The sequence below is a fragment of the Xiphophorus hellerii genome, chromosome 15 (genome assembly GCF_003331165.1).
Source record: "Xiphophorus hellerii strain 12219 chromosome 15, Xiphophorus_hellerii-4.1, whole genome shotgun sequence".
Classification (NCBI taxonomy): domain Eukaryota; kingdom Metazoa; phylum Chordata; class Actinopteri; order Cyprinodontiformes; family Poeciliidae; genus Xiphophorus; species Xiphophorus hellerii.
The window spans coordinates 1,205,332-1,228,185 of record NC_045686.1 but is presented as its reverse complement, the minus strand read 5'-3'; the positions used below and the strand labels follow the sequence as shown (position 1 = coordinate 1,228,185).

Genomic DNA, 22,854 nt, shown 5'->3' with positions numbered 1-22,854 from the left:
ACGTAGCTGGAGATGGGCACCAGCACCTCCCGACCCCATTAGGGACAAGGGTGAACAGAAAATGGATGGATGGTTGGATGTCCGGTTTGAGCCGTGTGTGTGTGTGTGTGTGTGTGCGTGTGTGTGTGTGTGTGGGCATGCGTTTGTTTCTACTACGTTGTGGGGACCATTTTCCTGACACATACTACGTTGTGGGGACCCACTGCTCTTTGTGGGGACTGAAGCCTGGTCCCCACAAGGGGAAACGCTATTTTTGGGTCAGGGGTCAGATTTAGGACTAAGGTGTGAATTGAGTTTTGGTTAGGGTTAGGGTAAAGGTAAGGGTAAGGTTTAGGCTGTAGAAATGAATGGAAGTCAATGGAAAGTCCCCACAAAGATAGCTGCGCAAACATGTGTGTGTGTATGACGGCAGCAGCCACCTTAATGTCTCTGTGAGCTATCAGGTTGTCGTGCAGATATTTGAGCCCCTCCAGGATCTGCCGGGTGTAAAAACCGATGGTGGGCTCATTGTTTTTCAGAGGGCCCCACTTAGACCTCAGCAGCGCAGACAGGCTCCCTGAGCACAAATAAAACAAGGATCAACGTTCACTCTGACCCAAAATCAGCAGCAGAGGATTGATCCGTCAGAACATTCAGAGTTTGCATTTCTAAATGTTATCAAATATAAACGTTTTGTTCTCACCTCCAGGCACCTGCTCCATGAAGATTTTGATGAAGCCGTTCTCACTGATGGAGCCCAGGTACTGGACGATGTTCTTGTGCTTTAGGTGTTTGTGCAGAGCAATTTCCTCATGCAGCGGCTGAGAATACCTGTATTGTTTATAAATTTTAGAATTCGCACAAAATGCATCACATTTGCAAAGTAAAGGACAATACACGATTGGCGAAAATGGAAAAATGTGTTGACTTTTCCAAGACTGGAAGGACAAAATGACATAATTCCAGAAGTAGGTAGAGTAGCCAAAAATTGTTTTCAAATTAGAGTAGCAATAGTTACATATTTTTACTCAAGTAAAATTAAAAAGTAACCATCCAAGAAATTACTCAAGAGTAAAAAAGTATTTGGTAAAAAGTACTGAGAAAAAGATCAAATTATCATTTAATATTTACATAATCAGACGGAACTAAACCTAACGTTAAGTGGATATTTTGGTATTTTAAGGATGAAAATGACAATAACTAATAAAAATAAAATCAGATAAAAGAAAATTTTTCCAAGTCAGTTACTTTCAGTAAAAAAAACTTATGAAACTGAACTTTTGGTTTGTTTTTCAGTCACACATTTTTCATATTTGTGTTTATATATATATATAAACACAAATAAGGAAAATTTCTGTAATTACATAAATAAAATTAAAAAAATAAGATGTAGATAAAAATGTAAGCATTTAAATTAATATAATTATATATTTTTAGATATTGATAAATAATATAGAATAGAAAATTTAGAGAGATGAACATTTAGAGAAAAACTGGTTTTCCCTGAAGCTCATGCATTTTGGCTTTCAGTTAGATATAATATTGGCTGCTGTTGCCTTTTGTTCTGCACAGGAAGTACATTCTGCAGCCATGTCCTCTCAGTGCACATTTTCTTTCAGGTGACAGAAGTAGAAAAGGTAGATCCAGACACCAAAACCTCAGAAAACCGAGTCTGAGCTGCAGAGCGACTCCAGAAATCTGAGCAGAACAAAAGATCCCTGTAGGTTGAAGAAATGCCTGCCAGCTATTTCTCCTCACACTCAGCCTCCAACATGAATCACCCTCTCTGTCCGTCTAGAGATTCCTGTCCCGCTGTAAATTATTCACACGGAGTTCTCTGCCGCCGAGCAGCCTGCTGACTTTCTGGTGTGATTAGTGGAGCAAAGTGTGGCACCGGGATCGTCTCGTCTGGGGGACGATTCTTGTGGCCGGAGATGAGTAAGTGGAACCGCGAGGAGACGAGCATTCACCGAGGAGACAGAGACGGGAATAAAAGGCAGAGGAGAGGTGGGAAAAATTTGCTTTCCCAGCTCTTCACTCAGACAAAAACAAGTTGCTGAAAGCCTGAAGTGACACCACTGACATGTGATCTGCACTCAACAGAAACGCTGACCGGAATTAAGCTCTTACAGCTGAGGCGTTTGGTAACATCCGACCCCTTGATGGAGTAAAAGCGGCATGCAAAATATTTTTACATACTGACGCTTTGCAACTACTGTACGTCACTTAAATCATTTGAGGCACCATGAGGGACAAATGTGCACAAAACTTGTCCACTAATACCAAAAAAAAACCCAAGTTCACAATTCCAGTACAGGAAACTTGCTAAACCCTGGGCTTGGTGCGCTAGGGCTGTCATCCAGCCAGCAAGTCATGTTTTTGAGTTAAAAAATGTTTAAAGTTGACAGGAAATTTTAAAATATCACTTGATAGTAATGCATTATTGGAAGACTGGAACATTAATACCTAAACACCAACTATAGAGTCTTAAAAAAGGGAATAATTGAAAGAAAAACTAAAATAAATGAACAATGCCCGCCAGGCTTATGATACACTGTGGGAAACTCTGCAGTATTTCCATTAAATAAGAAACACAATTAAAATCACATGTGAATAAGTTTGTTCATGTGATGAGTTTTTCAAAAACGTCCTTCTCCAACCACTTCCTGTCGTCTTCTTCATTGTTTCCGGCAGTAGTAACATCCGATTTTCTAAAAATAGAGTGTTTCCATGGCGGCTTTGCAAAATACGCTGATTTCGATTCGGCTGAAAAACCACCTCATCATAGCGTAAAAATAAAATTTGAAATGGAAATGTTTCCATTAAGCAATTTGTTTTTTTGTATGTAAATCCAATTTGTGTAATTTTATGGTAAATGGAAACACACTTAGTCTTCAAGTATAAAATGGTGTTCCACAAGGTTCTATCCTAGGTCCCCTTCTTTTTATAATCTACACTAACAGTAATTTTCATTTTTATGCTGAGGACATCTTATATTGTGCTGCCAATACAGTAAAAAGTGCTTTAAAAAGCTACAAGCAGCGTTTGATGCGGTTCAATCCAATCTGAGCGTTTAAATTGTTTTAAACGCTCAGAAATCTAAATTACTGTTGTTTTCCATTTATAGGAGGATACCTAAATCTCCTAATTTGACTGATTTCTAAACATTGCGTGACCATCTGACCTGCTGTCTCTCTCTGGGATTTCCTTGATGGCGATCCGGACCTGGTTGCTGAGGTCCCGGCCTGCGTAGACGACGCCGAACGTGCCTTTTCCCAGGATCACCCTGTCTCCGTGTTCGCCGTACTCGTAGTCGTACTGCAGAACCAAACAGAAAAACACCCCAAGAGGAATAAAACTGACACTCAACAACAAGTGAGATCACATGTTTTATACATACTATATAAAAGAATTACGCTTCAGTTTGCAGCCATTTTCATGTGAGAGTGTATTGGGGGCGGGGCCAGGAGCAGCTTATTTGGATTTAAGGGGACCTAAAACAACTAATTCTGAAAGGAGCTCAAATAGGCACAACAGACTTAAATGTCATTATTTAAGAATGATTTTGTGCAAAGAAATGTAATCAACATGTTTTGTATAGACCACAGACCGATCCGATCCTAACCTGTACAAGGAAATACAAGAAGAAACCTTTAAAAAAGGCAACATAGTGAAATATATTATAGGTAAGATACTTTGGAGACAAAGACCAATTTAATTTAGCAATTTCTTGCTGCTGGTCTGTTTGTTGAGCATGTAGGAAGTTACATTGATGCTTGAAGGAGTATTTTGAGGATTGTCCATTTGATTACAGGTCAACTTAAAACATCTGAGTCTGCTCAGTTCATGAAATATGAATCCAAAAACCAAAGTTAGTTAGTAACTAACGACATTTATTTGAGTAACGTTTTGTAAAATTGTAGTTTCAGGAGTATTTTTACTACACTGTACTTTTACTTGAGTAACTTTATTATGAAGCGTTGCTTCTCTTACTTGAGATAAATTTCTGGCTCCTTGACCCACTGAGTAACTTCACTGAATGAGGAACAAGCCAAAATCTGTTCTTCATTCAGACACACAGATGTTTCTGTTTTATAATGGAAGAAATTGATTTGGAAAAACTGTTTCTTTTGCCTTATTTTATTTAGTAATTTAATTATTTATATAAATTATTTTCACTTTGCTCTGTAAAATACCAACATTTGGACATAACTTTATATTTTGGTTTGCTCGACTATGTAATTTTTAAATATTAAATGACTGATCATTTGATCAGTTACTCAGTACTTGAGTCGTCTTTTACCAAATTGTTTTTCACTCTTACTGAAGTCATTTTTTGACTTGTACAGCTACTTTTACTTGAGTACAATTTTTCAGTATTCTGCCGATATATCTGCTTTTTTGGCACATATATCCTCCAAACAACCTTTTTTCATACAATTATTTTTAAAGGGCGTAAATATATAATTACACTTTAATTTATTTTTATGCCATCTTAGAAAAATCTGTCTATCCTAGACATGTACTGCAACAACCCTTGCAAAGGTTTTTAATAATAATTTAATGCATCGTACTTTCTTGGTACACTCATTTTAATTTTATAGTTCATTAGTAAAAAAAACAAAAACAAAAAAAACTTTTGCATATGTATGAAAGAAATCCAAAATAACTTAGAACAAGTCTCTTTTTTAAGCAACACTTAAACCTCAATATCGAAGCTCATTATATAAAGTTTTTTTCTTGAATACCGATTTGTTTTTTTATTCAGGAATCAAAACATGCAGAAAGTTGGAGAGAAACCTCTCAGAAACGTGTTCCACGCTGAGTGGAAGCAGGCGGAGCAGTGTGTGTTTCTTTTTATTTTATTTTTTGCAGTAATGAGCTTTTCTTTTCCATCGCCTCGGCTGCAGAGACAGGTGAAAGTTAGCAGCAGGTGCTAAAACACACAAACAGCAGGAGCAGAAATCCAGGCCTAATCGCAGCAGGTCTCTAACTGTTCGCAGATGTGCTCCAATTCAGTTTTTATCATGTAAAAGGAAGAGATTTCAATTAGAACATAACTCTGAAACTCTAATGAGCAAAAAAACCCCAAAAACTGGAGAAATAATCTAAGCTTTAAACCGAGGTGTATTTGCTTTGAGTGAAGGGGAATAAGAATTTTCCCTATGAAATACAAAGACTTTCTTGCTGCTTTGAATAAAACTATCACACTTCCTGTGACATTTTAAAAGTACTTTTGAAGCAAAACAGGATGTAGCAAAAACAAAGACAATTTTACCACATTTCTTCTGTCTTAACGGTTTGTGGTGAAAAGTAAAGAGATTCACAGGGAGTAAAAACAAAAACTGAAAAGGTGAATGACTTGTTACAATATAATAAAAACAACCTGTGACGTGAAATATAAAAAAATACAATCTAAAGACCATAGAGAGCTTTAAAATTGGTAACCATCTCACCTCTAAGGCATCAGTATCACAATCTCCTTCTTCAGGGCATTTAAAGGCTTCTTCTGTTATACTGTTGACCAGATCGCAGAACCTGCCGAAAACAAGTCGAGTCATCAAGAAATGCTGAATATTAACATAAACTTAAAGGAATCTGTAACCTAAACATATGTAAGGCCAACTTATTTTTTTTTATTTTTTTTATTTTAGACACATTAATAACCCTTTAAAGCCTAAGTTTCAAATCTCTACCTGGATATTTTTTGATTATTCTAACTGTACAAAGTTCTTTAAATGTCTTGTGAGTAAATATTTTTGCCCATTTCTCCATAACAACTGGAACTTTCAACATCTAGCAGCTATTTACAATTTACCGTCTATTAAAAGAGTGTTTCATCAGATTAAACTGAAGTAAAACATGCTTCCTGCAACCGTGAGAGTGAAATTACCGTAATAACCCGATATTGGCTGAAAAGTGCAACGTTTCCCTTTCTAGAAACTGTTGGAATTTGTATCACAGAGTTTCGGTACCGTTAGTCGGTTTTTAAAAATGTGTCGTCGGTGAAACCTTTCAGGAAATAAGGGTTAGTTTAAAACTTTTAAATATTCGCAGACACCTCGAAAAAACATAAACACCAAAACGTCTGTAGAAAAAGGCATAAGGTGATATTTTAAATAGTTTAAAAAGGTCCTTCCACAAATGCTGGAACAGATTTCCCAAATGTTGAATGTTAGAGGGTGTTATACTGCTGCTGATGTGTCCCTGAAGGGGTTACAGTTTGTTTACTTGCACACTTCCCACCGCATGCATACAGCAACCTTTGCCGGTTGCACTGCACACAAGCTGCGAGTTAACACATCGAATCATCATGCTGTCATGCACAGCATGCCAGCAGGTGTTTGGTGGCACGCGTTTTTTTAATATTTATGTGCACACATGCCTGCATTACTGTAAATGCGCAGAAAAACAAGCGCTCTACGTCGACGCGCTGTTGTTGGCTTCCTCCTACCTTTTATTTCCCCTGTTTTTACCTTTCTTTTCTCGCTGTCACTCCGGAGAAACCAGGAGCAGCATAATAGCAGCAGCAGGCATGAGTCACTTACTCTCACACTCCAGATAATGGCACAGGAAGCCTCAGATGTGAGAGTCACAAGTTGGAACGCACTGCTTCAAAGAGCAGCTGGCGGGGAACATGACGGTGTGGAAATTAAAGAAGATGGTTGATAGGAGAGAGACATATTTCCCACCAGGATACAGAGCTGACAGGAATGAAAAAAACCCTAAAATATTTAGATGAATATCGTATAAACTACAGATGACATTCAGAGAGATTTAACAAACGGTTAAAAGGTAGAAATTTTTAACATTGGTTAAAGCAGGAGTGGAGAATGTGTGAAATATATTACTGATTGCAATCAGTACTTTACCACTCAAATTAAAGGTAAAGTACCACAAGGTTCTCTACTCAGCCCAATTCTCTTTAATTTATGATTCCAATTCCTAAAATAACCAGACAACATGGGATAAATTTCCACTGCAATGCTGATGATATGCAGCTATATTTATCCAGAAATCTTGATGAAATATACCACGTCTGGAAAACATAAAAACCTGAATGACCCAAAGCTTTTAAATTCTGAGGAGACTGAATTTGTCATTTCTGGACCCGTGCCTCTGCAAAATATACCGTGTAGTCCATCACTAATATTTGATAACGGAGAACATGACAGTGTGGAAATTAAAGAAGATGGTTGAGACATATTTCCCACCAGGATACCTGGTGGTCAGGAGTGAAACGAAGGTGAAAAACCCTAAACAATTTAGAAATGTTGAGACCACATCTTAATGCAGGAATGGAGCGTGTATAAAACCAGAAAAAACAGCATCAAGCACAAATAAATCTCACTGATTGGCTTGCAGCACATTCATGTTAAAAATAAATCTTCTTTACACTGCAGGGTTACTTGTGGAGTACCACAGGGTTCTCTACTCGGTCCAATTCTCTTTACTATATGCCTCCAATTGCTAAAATAATCAGACAACATGGGATAACGTTCTTCTCTTACGCTGATGAAATTCAGCTACATCTATCCATAAATTCTCATGAATTATATCAGTTAGGTAGATTACAGGCATGTCTGGAAAGCATAAAAACCTGAATTATGCTAAAATTGTTGCTTTTAAATCCTGATGAGACAGAATTGGTCGTCTTTGAATGTGAACCTCTGAAAAAGAAACCGCTTAGTCAACCATTAATCTGGATGGCATTAAATTGGCCTTAATGTAAAAAAAATCTCTGTTATTTTTGACCAGGATATGTAATTTAAATCCCATGTTAAATGGGTTTCTATAATTTCGGTATTTCATCCCCGGAATACTGCCAAAATTAGAAATATATTGTGCAACAGCTCACATGCACTGAGACACATTTTTAGCTAACTTTAAATAGTTATCTAACATTTTTCAGGAATCCAGAAAATTATATTTATTATTTTGTTTCACAGAAGTAAAGTCTTAATTTAAATACAAAAACACAAATTGAAGAAGTAAATTTTTAAAATGATAAACTTCAATATTTTCACATTTTTTGTCACAAAGTCCAAGCTTTGGATTCTCTCTTTTAATAATTCTGCAAAAAAAACAACTCTTACAAAGTTCTTTTGATTCACAGAACTGCATTTAATAATGCTGACAACAGTACTGTACTTCAAAACTAATAGTACGGCCCTGCCAAGCTGTAATCATGTTTAGGGAAGCATTATTGTGTTTTCTGGCAGCTGCATTAAGCCAAGTAATGACTGCAAGCCTGTCTGACGCAGCGGAGGAGCCGAAGAGGCAGACCAACCTTTTACAGTGCATCTCTGTGCAGAAATAGATCTGGAAGTCCTCTGCATTATGCAGGACGTAGAGAAAGGCACTGCGTTCATCAAACTTGGAGATGCTGAGGAGGAACAAACCAGAGTTAGTTGAAACCTAATCACATGCACAGAGATGTGACTCATATCAAATGAAGATTAGCTAGTTGGCACTCTTGGTTGTTAAATATCAGGATTCAAAATGTGCACATCTGTTAAATTAAATAAACCCAAGCACTGCTCAGACATGTGCTGCAGGATGCTGCTTGTTTTTGCACAAATGCTCCAAATCAGCTCAAAGTTTTGTCCCATGAGATGATTGTTTCTAAGCGAGCCAAGGCCGGATATGCTGAGCCAGTGTCTGCATGTGTGGTTGTATTGTAGCCTGCAGAGCCATTTTTGTGTCCTGCTGCTGTCTGCAGGCAGAGTGGGCACGGAGAAGGAGTCGTTCCCTAGCAACATGTGAGGACGGCCCTCCACTTCTCTGCGATCTGACACTGAACTCCTCTGAGGGCTGCGGAAAATAGGTGCAAAGCAAGCCATTATAAAAACAGTCTAAGCTAGATCGGAGACTCTGATGGAGTCTGCAGACGTGATCGCCATGTTTTCATGAAAACATGCAAGCTGGAAGTTTTCAAGAGTTAATGCATCAAATATCTAGAGCCGCCTCGCATTCGTTAGCAGTAGATTTATACATATAGTAAAACATTATAACCAATGCTCGTAGATTTCAGTTTAAAGAAATTTAGAAGTTTGAACAGAAACAAATCCTGGGAACCAAAATATGCATCAAAAATCTCCACACGATGCAGAAAAACTAGCTTCCTTTTCTGCAGAAGCTGCTCAGCATTTTGGGACAAGAGCGTCCCTGTAGAGCTGAGAGGGAAGCAGAGGCTCCCAAGAGTCGACTGATTGATAGGCAAACTCATGGAAACATTAATTCCCATCCAGGTTTCATAATGTAAATACTGTCAATAATTCAGAGCATGCTGTTCTTCTTGTCCATAACCATAATTAAGCAACCTCTGATTTTAGAGAATCCTACAGAACTGACCATGAAATCCCAGATTTTTAGCATTATGCTAAAATTAATCATCTTGTATTGAATACTTCTACATTCAAATTTACTTTGACACACAAACACAAGCTGTCACTGCAACTTTTGAGGCGTCATGCAGACGTTGACGCAACAAGGTCTCTGTTAAGAACTTATTGTAGAGCCTTTGATCTGTTTTGAAAAGACTGCAGAGCATAAAAAAATCGTGACAGGTGACACAGCCTTGGTCTGACGCGACTGATTCTAAAACAGAAATTTCAAATTACGGCAGCAAACACTTACCTGACGCCTCGAACAGATGTGGCAACGAAGTTCCACTCGTGTATCCCCTTGTTCTGTGAGAAAATAATAATACATCAAAACAGTATAATTACTGTTTTGCTGCAGTGGTACATGAATGTTTTTCCTGCTGGTGGGAAATTAAATCATTACAGGAATATTAGTCTGAGGGGACGATTTAAAAGTAATAAAATTCAAATTGAGACTGCTCAAGCTTCAGGAACATTATTATCTTAAAGTATTTTTATACACTTGTATTTTCTTAATTTGGAGTTAAATGCATTTTATGAATAACATCATTTTACAACTATTTCATTTTGTCTATGTTGATTAGATCTTTATGTTGTCAACATACTTGCTGCTCTTCAGCCTGTCAACAGTTTGTACAAAAACATTTTTTAATCGTATTTTGCTTTCTAGCTGGAGTGAAATTTAAGAACTAATACTTAAAACGTTCTGGATTGAACTTGGAATAAATATTCAGATAATGTGGCCAATATACTGTAGTTTCTTTTCTTAAAACAATTTTGAACAAGAAGCCACATTCCCAACATCCTGCACAAGTAAACCATAACCTTCTAAGAAATAGATGCTGCTTTTAGGTTTGAAAATCATCCTCCTCTTGTCTCAGGGATCTTTCCAAGCTTTCCGCTCTTCTTTCTAGGTGAGATTTGGAAACATGCATTCATGCTTTTGGAACCTCCAAGTTAGATTTGGATTATTGCATCTCTTTTATGAGAAAAATTAACCAGGTCAAAATGCAGCTTTATGATTCTTACAAGTACAAATAAACAACAGCATATCCCTCTTGGTGTTAAACTCATTGCACTGACTTATTTTTTACTTTACAAAGTTTTTTTATGTGTTTTTGAATCTCCAGTAGACTCGGTTAGATAAACTCACCAAAGTTGCAACATTGTTATATTTTAGGTTGGTGCGGTTCGCTTTCACACTCTTTGAAAAACTGACACGAAAACCTCTGAAGAAGACACTGAGCGCAACTTCGTTTTTGTAAAATCTAAACCAAAATGGCGTCAGATGCTAGCGGTTGTAGAATTTCTCTTTTGTTGTTGTTAAAAGACCACAAGCCGTTTCTCCCGCTAGCGTTCGACTTGCACGGTTGTTTTGGTTGGATTTACCCACAATGCCCTGCACTATAGTCCATATACTTTGGTTCACTTGATGTTCACATATGAATTCGAACCAAACTGGTGTTCACTTGAACAGAACCAAAACCTCAGTGTTTAGGTGGACCAGAGTTTGCTGTTTGGTCTGCATCAGATTTCAATCGCTCCCCAAACGAACCAAAAAACACTCAGTGGGAAATTAAAATTGATTGTTTAAGTTCCCAATAATAAATAATAATGAGAATAAATATTAAAGCAACAACTCAAAATCGAAGAAACACAACTGGAAAGCTTTATTACTGTGCGCCCTTTAACATCACTTTCTTTTTGTTGTCTCAGATAATGTGAAATTAAAGAGAATCAAGCAGTAACTATAAGTAATGCCATGATGACATTATCATGTATCCTTCAATACAAATCCTTTTGTTTGAAAAATGTCAAGAACATAAAGAACTACTGGAAAAAGTTACATTTATGTGAACGATAGAGTAGTTGGATACACACCTTATCGTCTGGAGCAACGTGCCAGATGGACACGGTGTTATCTTCCACATCTTTGTTTATGGACAAATACGAAGGCTGGTACACTTTTGTCGGCTCCAGTATCAACACCTTGAGGGAAAAATTTATTATTCCATTTTTTATGAATGAGTTCAATGCTGTAGTGTTCTTCTTTTGTGGGGCAGAACTGAATTTGTTACTCACAGGAAATCGAACAGAGGAGACGTCTTTTTTGGTCGATTCCACTAAGAAGTCCATCCAGAAGTCTACCAGCTCCTGTTTGGGTGCCGGCGGCTCGCTGCCGGGCTTCTTAAAGTGCTGGTAGATCAAGATGGTTTCCACTAGAGAGCGCAAATACCTGAACACAACCAAACAAACCCAGTGAAAAACCATTTAAACAAAACAGGAGGGTTTTTCCCCACACAGCAAGACAAAAAACACAATGGGATTAAGAAACTGTGCAAAAGTCTTGAGTAACATCTAAAAAAAAAAAAACCTATTGTACTTCCTTGAACAAGTTACAACAAGTCTAAAAAGTTACATTTTTCACGCAAAATTATTCTTATTATTCTTGATTTTAGTCTGGTCACTTCTGCCTATTTTAAGCTTCTTTCAGAATGAGCCATTTTAGGGCGTCCGTCACTTTAAATCCAAACCCAAACTCTGACTGGGTTGCTAGGTGATGGGGCTGGGCTCCAGTGGGGTTGCTAGGAAACGGCACAGAGAAAATGAGAGTCGAAATAAATTCTACTTATCAGGCACTTTTATATCTGTTAATGTACTACTACATATATTAGTGAATACTATAAATATGTTGTGAATACTACTTATAGTACTCACTACATATAGGTAGTATTACATTTTTATAACTGTAAAATGTAATACTACATTTATAATAGTTATAAAAATATAAAGCTACCTAGCAAATACTACTACTATAAATAGTTTTCACTACTTATAGCTGAATATATTTGTAAGGAAGAGTTAAGGGTTTAAAATCAAAGATGAAAAGCAGAGAGGCAGCTGTAAATTGGATTTTTAGAGACTTTTGTTGACTTACAAAGAAACGATTTAGTAACTGAACTTAAAATAATTGAGGAAAAATACCAAAAGAATAAAAAAAAGTTTTCTAGATCTGGCAAGGTTTTCCTCCAAAGAGCTGTTAGCTGAAAAAAATTCAACTCAAGGTTGACGAAAGTCTCATATTCTCCTTCAAATCGACACAATATGGGACAATTTTATCCCTATTTTGATGAAAAGGTCAATAAAACTAACCAGACTAACAAATAGAAACATTTTAGAGACACAGAGATGCTAATTTAACCGATACATTTTTTCCTGAGGCTTTTCTTTCACATCCCTGCAAAAACTAAAGGAGCAAACACATTCTCCTGTGATCTTTTCTCCTCTTAATGCAAAATGTACCAAATGTTTTCACAATGGCCACATATGGCTGCTGCGCCTTCAAGGGAAAGTCGAGCACACTCCAGATCAAAACGACACTGGGAGCAGTTGGTGAAGGAGTTGGACCAAAATGTGCTTTTTTTTTTGCATGTTGATCTGAGAAAGGCTTGTCCATGTTCGCACCAGATGGGAGCCTTGAGCTTGAAGAGCTTCTCGGAGGCCTGGATGACCCTGGTGTTGTCGCAGGCCAGTATGCTGGCGCCCAGGAAGAAGCCCACATCCCAGTAACTCTGCAGCTTGTCCAGGCTGCCCTTCTTCCCCAGCAGGCTGCTCAGTTTAACTCCTGGAAAGCAGAATCCAGTCATCACACATGAGCATTTCATCCAAAAAAGGAAACATTGACTTCTTAGGCTGCGGACAAGTCAGACCAAACTTAAACAAACACCAAGGTACTTCAATGCTCTGCTTGGATGTTATATAGTTTGGATTTCAGGTTTGCATGTTTAGTTTCAGAGAACTGTTAAGGAAAGTTGATCATTTTTTGCTCTTTTCGTTGCTCATAAAGGATTTAGCTGCAGATAGACTGAAGGTTTCAGTCACTAAAAGCTTCAACACTGCAAAAACACAAAATCTTACCAAGTATTTTTGGTCTAGTTTTTAGTCCAAATAACTTATTACACTTGAAATTAAACAAATGAAATTAAAAGTAACATTTCAACAAGATATAGGAGCTTGTTTTAAGTAAATAATTCCTTAATATTGATGAAGAAGAAGAAAAGTTCCACTGGCAAATTATTTAACTTGTACCAAGACATTTCCCCATGTTATAAGTTTATTTATCAATCAATGAAACTATTACTATTTCATTAATATTAAGGAATTATTTACTTAAAACAAGCTCCTGTATCTTGTTGAAATGTTACTTTTAAGTTCATTTGTCTAATTTCAAGTGTAACAAGATATTTTCACTAGAAACTAGACCAAAAATACTTGATAAGATTGAGTGTTTTTGCAGTATAATAGCTAATTTTAAGTAAATAATTCCTTAAAAATGATGGAAAAAGTATATCTTACTCATAACAATGCATTTTTCCCCAAGAGATTTAAATTTTCCCATCATTACCAGGTAAATGGAGAAACGTGTGTTATGTAAGGCTCCTTAAAGCTGAAAATGTTTAGAAGTAAAAGACTTTAAACGCTAAAAAAAAAACATTCAACAAATGAGCTGTAATAATAAATGAAATGAATAAAGGAGCAATCTTCTTAAGGAGGTGTACAGACTTCCAGTCAACCAGGAAAACCCAGTTCGGTGACAAACAAGCCTTCCTGGGCTCATTAGTCTTTATTGAACACATAATGAGTACACACCCTGACAGACAGGGAGCCATCAACATTTATATTGTTACTGAGGAAACAATCAAAGCTAAAGCACCATTTATGACAGGCACTTAAAAAATTTACCTAATAAAAACAATTTTTCACTTTAAAATACGTAGAAGATTGATGTGAGTATATAAAAATGTTTTAATGTAATGAAGAATTTCCTGCACAAAGGCAGATATAATTTTAATCAGCCACAAGTTAATTGACAGGTCTACTTACCGACTTTTCGGAGTTCAAACGAAGAGTCAAACTGGTGTCCAGCTGCCAGCAGGAGAACCGCATAGTTGATCCCAGAGTGTAGTGTTGGCTCAGACTCAAACCCCTTTTTAAACCTGAGAGCAGAACAAAAAGTCCAATAAATGCTGTTCCTCCAAGAAATGCGTCATCCCAAAGCCCAGGCCTCTTGGAGGCATCATAAAAAATTCACAGGGCTTTCAGAGATAGTTGAGGATGGAGGAAAAAAACAATTAGACTTATTGAGCTGGGGCCACAAACTGCCAACCAGCAATCATGAGTGCTTCCAAATAACGAGAGATTTCATTCATTTAATGACAATCTGCTCTGCTGCAGAATGATGTGCAAAACTTATTAGAGCCCCATACAAGCTTTTTTTTTTATAGATGGAAACTGAAAATGCCAGCCAGATGGGAGGTTGATTATCTCTGCTGCATGTTCAGTGAACAAATATATGAGGTCTTAATTGCCATTTTCTGTTAGACGATAATCAGACGGCTTGTGTTGTTGGGCAAGTTTCGGTTTGCTCTGACTGGTTCCGAGTGTTCGGCTGTTCTCCAAAGGAAAGAAACTGTTTACAATCACATCTGAATTCATGCTGTTGAGGATTGTTTTTTGTTATTATGATGCAGCTTAAATTAAAATACCCCCCCCCCCCCCCATAATAAGGTTTATGAGAATGCAGGAATATAACTGTGTTGCGTTGAAGTGTTATTAACACTTCAATAAACTACTATGAATAGTTAAAAAAGGGAAAATTATGCAAAATCTTCACCCATTATTCCTGTTTTTTTTCCATTTACCGTATTTTTCAGACTATAAGCCGCTACTTTTCCCCCAAGGTTTTTCTGTGGATTTTTCTTCAACCACCAGGGGGCTCTTTTGCAGGAAGTGAGTCACTGGAAGTCAAAATTGGAAATCAAAGAAGAAAGCGCTAATTTTCATTTAGAACAAGCACATGCTAGCAGCAGGCACGACGGAGGAATGTTTTCAAACTCATATGACGCAGCTTTTAAGTTGAGGAGTATCGATCTGGCAGTACAGGAGGGAAATAGAGCCGCTGCACGTAAACTGGGGGTGAACAAAAACCAAGGTTCGGCGTTGGAGACGCAGGGCTGCGTCCTTAATAGCAGATTTATAAAGGACCCAGCACTCCGCTGCGTCCTTGTGGAAAACCGAGAGCGGCGGAGATACCAGCAGCTTAGTATGTTTTCAGTTTTGTTTTTTTTTTACTTTTTGGGTGCGGCTTATAGTATGGTGCGCTCTATAGTCGGGAAAAACGGTAATTTTAATATTCAGATTTCCTGTTTGAACTGACATTAGATGCTCTGCAGGATTAACAACTTCGTTGCAATAAAACTTGAAAAACTTTAAAGTTGGAAGGTTTCATAATTTCACTTTTCTCTCTTTTTTGTTTTTCTTCTACTTTTTCTTTCAAATTTTTCTCCTTTTTCCCATTTAGCTTTTTTAATTTTCCCACTCTTCCTGTTTTCCTTTTTTTAAAAATATTTTTCCCCATGTTCCTTCTTTTTTTTCCTTTTTTAAAATAATGAATCTTTGGCTTTCCCTAAAACATAAGCAAAACTTATAATTTTTTTTGCAATGCAGTAAAACTAATATAAATTTATTGTATCCAATGTGGTATTCAAATTTGATGAAACTTTAAACATTTCTCTCCTTTTATATGCCATTAAAATTTAATATCCTAACATGACTGACACCCTTTCTGTTCCTACTCACATTTTTGTGCATATTTGCAGCAAAGTGTGACAAACTGATTAATGTAAAAGGATGTTTTGCATCCTGTTGCTGTAATGAGATGCAATTTGCAGAAAATAAAAACCATAAATCTTATAACCGACAAATAGTTTTGCTTTCCTGCTAATTGGAAATGTTGGATTAAAGCATCTTGCCATGATGAACCACAGTGAGTCACCACAGCTATTATGCATCTTGTCCCTCAAAAAGCTTATTTTAACAATATCTATTGGTGACTCAGTGTCTGGAAGAGGCAAATGAGCAGAAATGTAACCGATACACAGATAAACGCAGACATCCCGGCAGATTTTCTCACCACAGGGTGCCTTTGTCTCTGCTCTGAGTGTCGGTGAAGTGAGACTCCAGGAACATGTCCTTATAGATCCGTCCCACCATGCAGTAGATGTCCGACGCTACCTGCTCCTCCCCTTCCACCAGGGGCAGCATGATGTCCAGCGCTTTCTGCCTGTCACCAGGCAGGTTCCTCCTGCAGTCACACACGCACATGAGTGTCAAAACACACAAAAAGCAGAAACCAAAAACAACGAGTCATACAGAAATCTAATTTCACACACTTTCCAACTTGTGTGAGACATTTGGGAATAACAAAGAAGCCAATTAATTGGCTTGGAGCACAGATCCAGACATGTTGGTTGAAAATTGGGAATATCTCTTGTAAATAGATTGTCTTAATGTTGAAGTGTCATTACAACATTCTTAATCTGGGGACATTCATTCAATGAGCTGCATTACGGGACAAGGAGGGTAATTATGTTCTGATAAGTTTATTTTTCTTCTCTTTAAACTGTCTTCATGATGTCTCCTACAAACAAACTTGAAATGAGAAAAAAGTAGCTTCTCAAAACTTAGGTTTTGTTCCATTTCTGCCACAAATTAGGTAAAATTGGACTGAAACGATTAATCATATTAGTAGTGATTGATCGATTAATCGTTAACTGGAGTACAGACCCACAAAAAATCTAAATTGCTGAAAGAACAACATACTCAGATCAATAATTAAGGCCAAAACTGTTAAAAGATTTTTATACATTTTGGAGTAAAGATCAACAAAAACATTTGACTGTAAATATGTTTTACCCAAAACTCTTTAAGTTGTTCAGATTTAGCTTCACAAGGTTCAAATTCACTAAACTAATGCCATGTTATTGCATGCAAGTAAATAAAATGTTTATTTTTGGATTTTCTAATGTATTTCTAATAAATGCTTAATTGAAAAATCTTCAGAATGTGAGTTTTTAAAATCAGATTAAACGATTAATCGTCAGAATAACCAAGAGATTAATCAATAACTCAAATAATTGTTGGGTGCAACTTTGAAGTAAAGCAGCTTTTAGAGTCTAGAGAAAGATTTTCAGGTAATCTAAATAAGTTATAAACAAAACCACCTCAGCAGAAAGTTTGGTTGCTTGGAAACAAAATACAAAGAAATGTGGCAATAGTTGAGACTTTTGCACAGTTCTGTACACAATAAATAATAATTTCTCTTCCAAATAAAGTCATATATACTGAACTTCTCCTTATTTGTCAAACTACAGCTGCAGTTATTTTATGAAGATTTTATGTAAGATACCAACCTAAAATAGATTTCTTCTGTTTTATGATCAGAGCTACAACGGAGTAGCTTTGATCAAACCATATGCATCCATTAGTATGGTCTAGTCAAAGTTCAGATGGAGAACTTGAAATTTAAGTTTCACATATGCTTCTCATCCAGTCTGTCTGAGCTTGTAAAAATGTTAGTCTCCAAATGTGTAAAACTAGAAAAGTTAGGCGATATGGACTTAAATTTTTATCACGATATTTTGTGGTGCTAATATAAAAACAGTAAAAGTGACAATAAGAACTATTTATTATTTTTAGGTAAGCGCATGGCTCTGAGTGACACATAATACCTGAATTTAATCATATTTTCAAAGTTATTGATATGTATTGATTGTCTTTTTGAACAAACAGTAGAAAGAAAACAGTAAAACTAACAATCCCAACAGTTCAGACAGTTTTGGACGGTCTTAATTATTAATGATGTCTTAAACATCATTAATTGGAAATTAATGAGAAAATAATAAATCAGAATTCTTATCATAAGAAATTTATCATGATACGATAAATACTCGCCCCTACGTAGAGGTTTACCCCCCAAAAAAGCAGCTGGAATGACAGCAAAACGCAAGTAAAAACTCATTTTTGTTTTTATTTTTATTTCAAATACTTTGAAGGAAATGGATGTAACTTTACGTTGTTTCCTACCAACGTTTTTCCCCATTCAATAAATCTTTTAGTTTGGATTAAGAAGACTTATTCTGGACACGCTTTGAAAATTAACAAAAAAGATTTGAGTTCTCCAGGGTGTGAAGGTTAAATACCGCACGAGGCCTGACGGCTATCGCCATGACGACGGTCCACACAGACCTGCACTTTCCTCGTCCTGTTCTCCGTTTCCTGCCTTTCTCCTCTCCACACTATTGATGCGTATTTGCATAGAGGGCATTCTCTTCCTGCTCCTGTCAGGCGCTAACCTGAGCAACTGGCTCATTGTTCAACACCCACATAACCGAGACAGAAGCCGCTAAAAACCCCACAGATTCATTAGGGAAGCATAGCAACAGTTTCAAATCAATCACTCGGCTTTTATTTAGGCCACATATTGTTAATTTAAGGGCTTTGAGTGGGCCGCACCGTGCTGAGTCAGAACACAGTGAAATAACCAAAGTAAAGGCAATTATATAACACTTCAGCGAAAGAATTCAGTTAGTTTTGCTTTAAATAGAGCAGTTTTATTTAACCAAATTACATAACAAAGCAATGAAATGTTTTTAACTGGACAGAGCCTAAACCTGAAGTTTATACACACTGAATTAAAATATAATAGTATATTTTCTAACATGACATCAGATGCAATTTTTCCAGTTTTAGGTCAGTTGAGATTATAAAAATTATTTCTATTTGCTAAGTGCCAGAAACATGAGAGGATTTTAAAGGGATTTCTTTCCCCCATACATTTGCATTGGATTTTGGTGCAATATGTAACTTTTATAAATGATAGTTTTAACAAATATGGAAAAAAAACCTATCAGAGACAAATAATCTGAAAAATAAAAAATTAATCAAGCTTCTCACAGTGCTGCTTTTTCCATCTACAGAAATCCAAACGGTCAAAAACAACCAATCAGAGCGAGGAGGAGGGTCTTAGTGCTGTCAATCACACTCGTGTATGCGCTGCTAAATGTATTAATGGTGGAGAAAACACTTACCATTAAGGAAAACTGTTTATCCTTAGCTGTAGCATAGTAGAGAGAAAGCATCCTCATTCTGTCAAACAGCCTGACTGCACTTCACATTAAACTTTAGTAAATTAGAAATAATTAGAAAGCTACAGGAATCTTTAAGAAGAACAGCTAAGTTCATGTTTTTGTCATCAGATCTGATCTGACACATACATGAGGATGATTGGCAGCATTAAGACCCTACTGAGGCTCTCATTGGTGCATTTCTGAATTTATGTGAGGAATCTTTAAAAAGAGCACAACTGAATGATTAAAATGTGAAAATGAAGGATTTAAAATCATATTATGGCTTTAAAGACCAACGTGTGGAGGTCCAATATCTCAGTTTTTACAAGATCTCACACAAGAAAGCAGGAAGAATGACATTTAAGAAAGCAAGCATTGAAAATACTTTCAAAAATATTCTCGCCCTCATTGTCCTGGTACTGAGAAAATAAAAATGTTCTAATATGACCGCAGACGAGGAAGGTTTAGTCTGCTTTAATCTCAGACAGTGAGGAAAGTTTTGTGTATTTTTAGCTGTGGTATGTAAACATCTGGTTTTAGCTGTGTACATAGCTGTACAGTTTTTGGCATCATAAATCATGCATTAACCTTCCACCAGAGGAATGTAAAAGCTTTCTGAATACCTAAAGCCAAAAAGATCGTCATCTGGGTTTCTACACGATGTCATTGTAATTAAAGCTCTCAGGCATTATGGAGTGGCATCTCTGTTGTACAGCGGAGGTCAGTTGCATCCTCATTCTGTCAAACAGCCTGACTGCACTTCACATTAAACTTTAGTAAATTAGAAATAATTAGGAAGCTACAGAAATCTTTAAGAAGAACAGCTAAGTTCATGTTTTTGTCATCAGATCTGATTTAAATGGAGTTATCTGCTAGAGATTTTGCTAAGGCTTTTTAACGACCCACTGATTCAAATCAGGCCAGGATAAAATCATTTTTAATATTTATTTCTGGTGTTGCCTTACCACACAATTTCATTCCAGGTTCTCCTCATGCTTTATAATGTACCAGTGTGTCTATTTTGCACTTAATTTGACAGCTACTGGTGTGTTTTATATCTAAAGATCTGTTTCTAACAGGAGGAGTTTTAATCACTAGGCGGAAAAATAATTGGAAAGTTTTCTTCTCCTGTCACAAAATTAAATTAAAACAATAAGGTTGGAATTTGATTTGAGAAAAAAATATAATTTTGTTGTGATTTAAATCAAAATATTAAGAAAGTGAATATAGCATGTTAAAAGAAATGGCAAAATACTGAAAGTGAAAAAATCTTTAGCTGTTAAGTCTGGTTTTACGCATCGGCACATTTAGCGGCTTGCCTGTTGCGGGTCCGACTGTTGATTTTTACTTTACTGTGAATATACCTTTTCGACTTTTTTTTTTATTCATTCTGATTTTTTTTTAAACAGAATTTCTAATTTAATCTTTAAAAAATTTATTACAATTTTTTTTGTTTTGTTACAAAATATGTAGCAATTTTTCGAAATTGTGCTACAAATTCAGAAAAGACTTCAGCGTTCGCTGCTGAAAGCGTCTGGTTTGCACATCTCACATCGTGATTTAATAATTTCACTTACATTGTGTTAAATTTCCAGATTTTCTTGACAGATTTCACTAGTCATTGATACAAAAAGCAGGCATTTAACATCTGCAACAAAGAAAGCATCACCTATTATTGTTTTATTGCTCTTGCTTTTCTGCACAGCTATTTTTAAATTTTGGGCTTTTGTGTCAGAAACCTTAAAATGCAACTTTTATAAATGTATTCCCATATTTTCTACTTACATAAGACATTCGACTTCTTTACTGCATGCAACTGAAACACAGTTTCTCTGCTGCATATTTTTTCTCTCAGCAAAAATAAATCAGACCACACATCTCCTTTACTTTAACTGCAGGTATAGTGACTCATCCCAGCTTTTGTGAGGCGAACTGGAACAAAATATCTGCACCACATTCTGCTCAAGCTGGACAATAGATTTTCTGTCTAGCATTTATTCTATTTGACTGTGTAACCAAATAGAAATGGTCCAGGTTGCAAATATAAACTGAAAAGTCGCTCACATTCGGTGCTAACAACTGCTGCCAGATTAATGACCATCATCCTTTATTTGCTGAATGAGGCAGATGCACCATAAAAACTGCAGGGAGGTTTTACAAGAAAAGCAGCTGGTGTGAAAGAAGCAGCCAAAACCCAACTGTGTGGTACATCTGCAACATATTGAGGATTTTCTGTTTGGAAAATAATAAACAGCCACTTAAAACCTACATATGTGAACTTCAGTATACTGATAAATTTAAGCAAAAATAGTTTAAAACAGCCCGACATAGACATAAAAAAATATAAATTATAAAAATCTCCCAATAGAGTTCATGTATGGATCAAGATAGAACTACAGGGTAGTCCTGCAGCAATGCATTCTGGGTGCAGAACAGGTAATTTGTAAACAATCTTCAAGTTGAAGTTATGACATCTTTAAAAAAAAACAACAAAGCAAGCCAAATAATGTCGTTTATTAATTGGAAAGTTCATTTCTGGACTGACTATTTGGCAACATTTAGAAACAAATGATTGAAGTCAGATTTAAGTGTCAATGCTCTGTCTAATACATTCACATATAAAAAACTACAAAAAAGAAAAAAAGGAGCAGTAAATTTCTACTAAAACCACAAGAAAGTTTGAACTTTACTTCAGAAATTTTCTAGAACAAAATTACTGATCTTGAGGAGTTGAAAATTTGACAGAAAAAAAAATCAGAAATTTTGAGATTAATCTCAAAATTTTTCTAGATAAAAAAAATTTAAAAAGCGAAACTTTTAGTTAAAATTTGCTAGGAAAACCTCAGAAAGTTTGAGGTTAATCTCATATAATTTCTAGAAAAACATGATAATGTTTTTTTCTAGAAAAAAACTTGAAAATTTCAGTTTCTTAAGTCTGAAATTTGCTAAAAAAAAACAACCTGAAAATGTCTTAGATTGCTCAAAAACTTTCTGAGTTTACCCTTACTTTTAATTTTTTAATTTTTATTTTTTTAATTGCAATGTCCCTCCGAGGTCATCGTACAAAATAAACCAAAATGCTTTCTTCTAAAAAGGTTTTCATGTGGTAAATAGTTTCCTGTCTGTAATATTTAATAATTAAAGCCTACAGGTTTGATAGATCAGCAGGCTGTAAAGCATGAGAGCTACTTGCATGTTTTCTGTCTTACCGGTTCAGTGCAAAGGCATAGTGAAACTTCACGTGTGGATGAGCCATGGGGTCAAAGGTTGGCAGCTTCTCGAGAGTTTCAACCAGCTTCACAATGGACTCATAATCCTGGAAGGTAAATAAAAAAATGCAGTTCAGTTTCTGCTGCAACCTTATCCTTCACATTGTTGACATAAAGATTGTGGGAACAGAACAAGCTCCTGAGAAACTCTGATTTCAGCAAGATATTAATCTTCTCATGCCACCTTATTCATTCAGACACTCTAGAGCAGCGAACGCATGCCGGTAATTGAGTGGGCTCTTCATCATATTT

At 36.3% G+C, this 22,854-nt stretch overlaps 1 protein-coding gene across 2 annotated transcripts in view; it reads right to left on the bottom strand.

Annotated features, from left to right (window-relative positions):
• The window catches only part of map3k5 (mitogen-activated protein kinase kinase kinase 5), a 72,208-nt gene that overhangs the window by 18,410 nt on the left and 30,944 nt on the right, over nt 1-22,854 (bottom strand). For both annotated transcript variants that reach the window (XM_032585074.1, XM_032585073.1), the window contains 12 exons: nt 22,543-22,649; nt 16,339-16,509; nt 14,250-14,362; nt 12,831-12,990; nt 11,448-11,601; nt 11,247-11,354; nt 9,619-9,671; nt 8,270-8,365; nt 5,436-5,517; nt 3,164-3,297; nt 683-810; nt 420-556 (listed from right to left, as the gene is read on the bottom strand). In XM_032585074.1, coding sequence (XP_032440965.1) covers nt 420-556; nt 683-810; nt 3,164-3,297; nt 5,436-5,517; nt 8,270-8,365; nt 9,619-9,671; nt 11,247-11,354; nt 11,448-11,601; nt 12,831-12,990; nt 14,250-14,362; nt 16,339-16,509; nt 22,543-22,649 — 1,443 coding nt within the window. The remainder of the gene's footprint in view (nt 1-419; nt 557-682; nt 811-3,163; nt 3,298-5,435; nt 5,518-8,269; nt 8,366-9,618; nt 9,672-11,246; nt 11,355-11,447; nt 11,602-12,830; nt 12,991-14,249; nt 14,363-16,338; nt 16,510-22,542; nt 22,650-22,854) is intronic.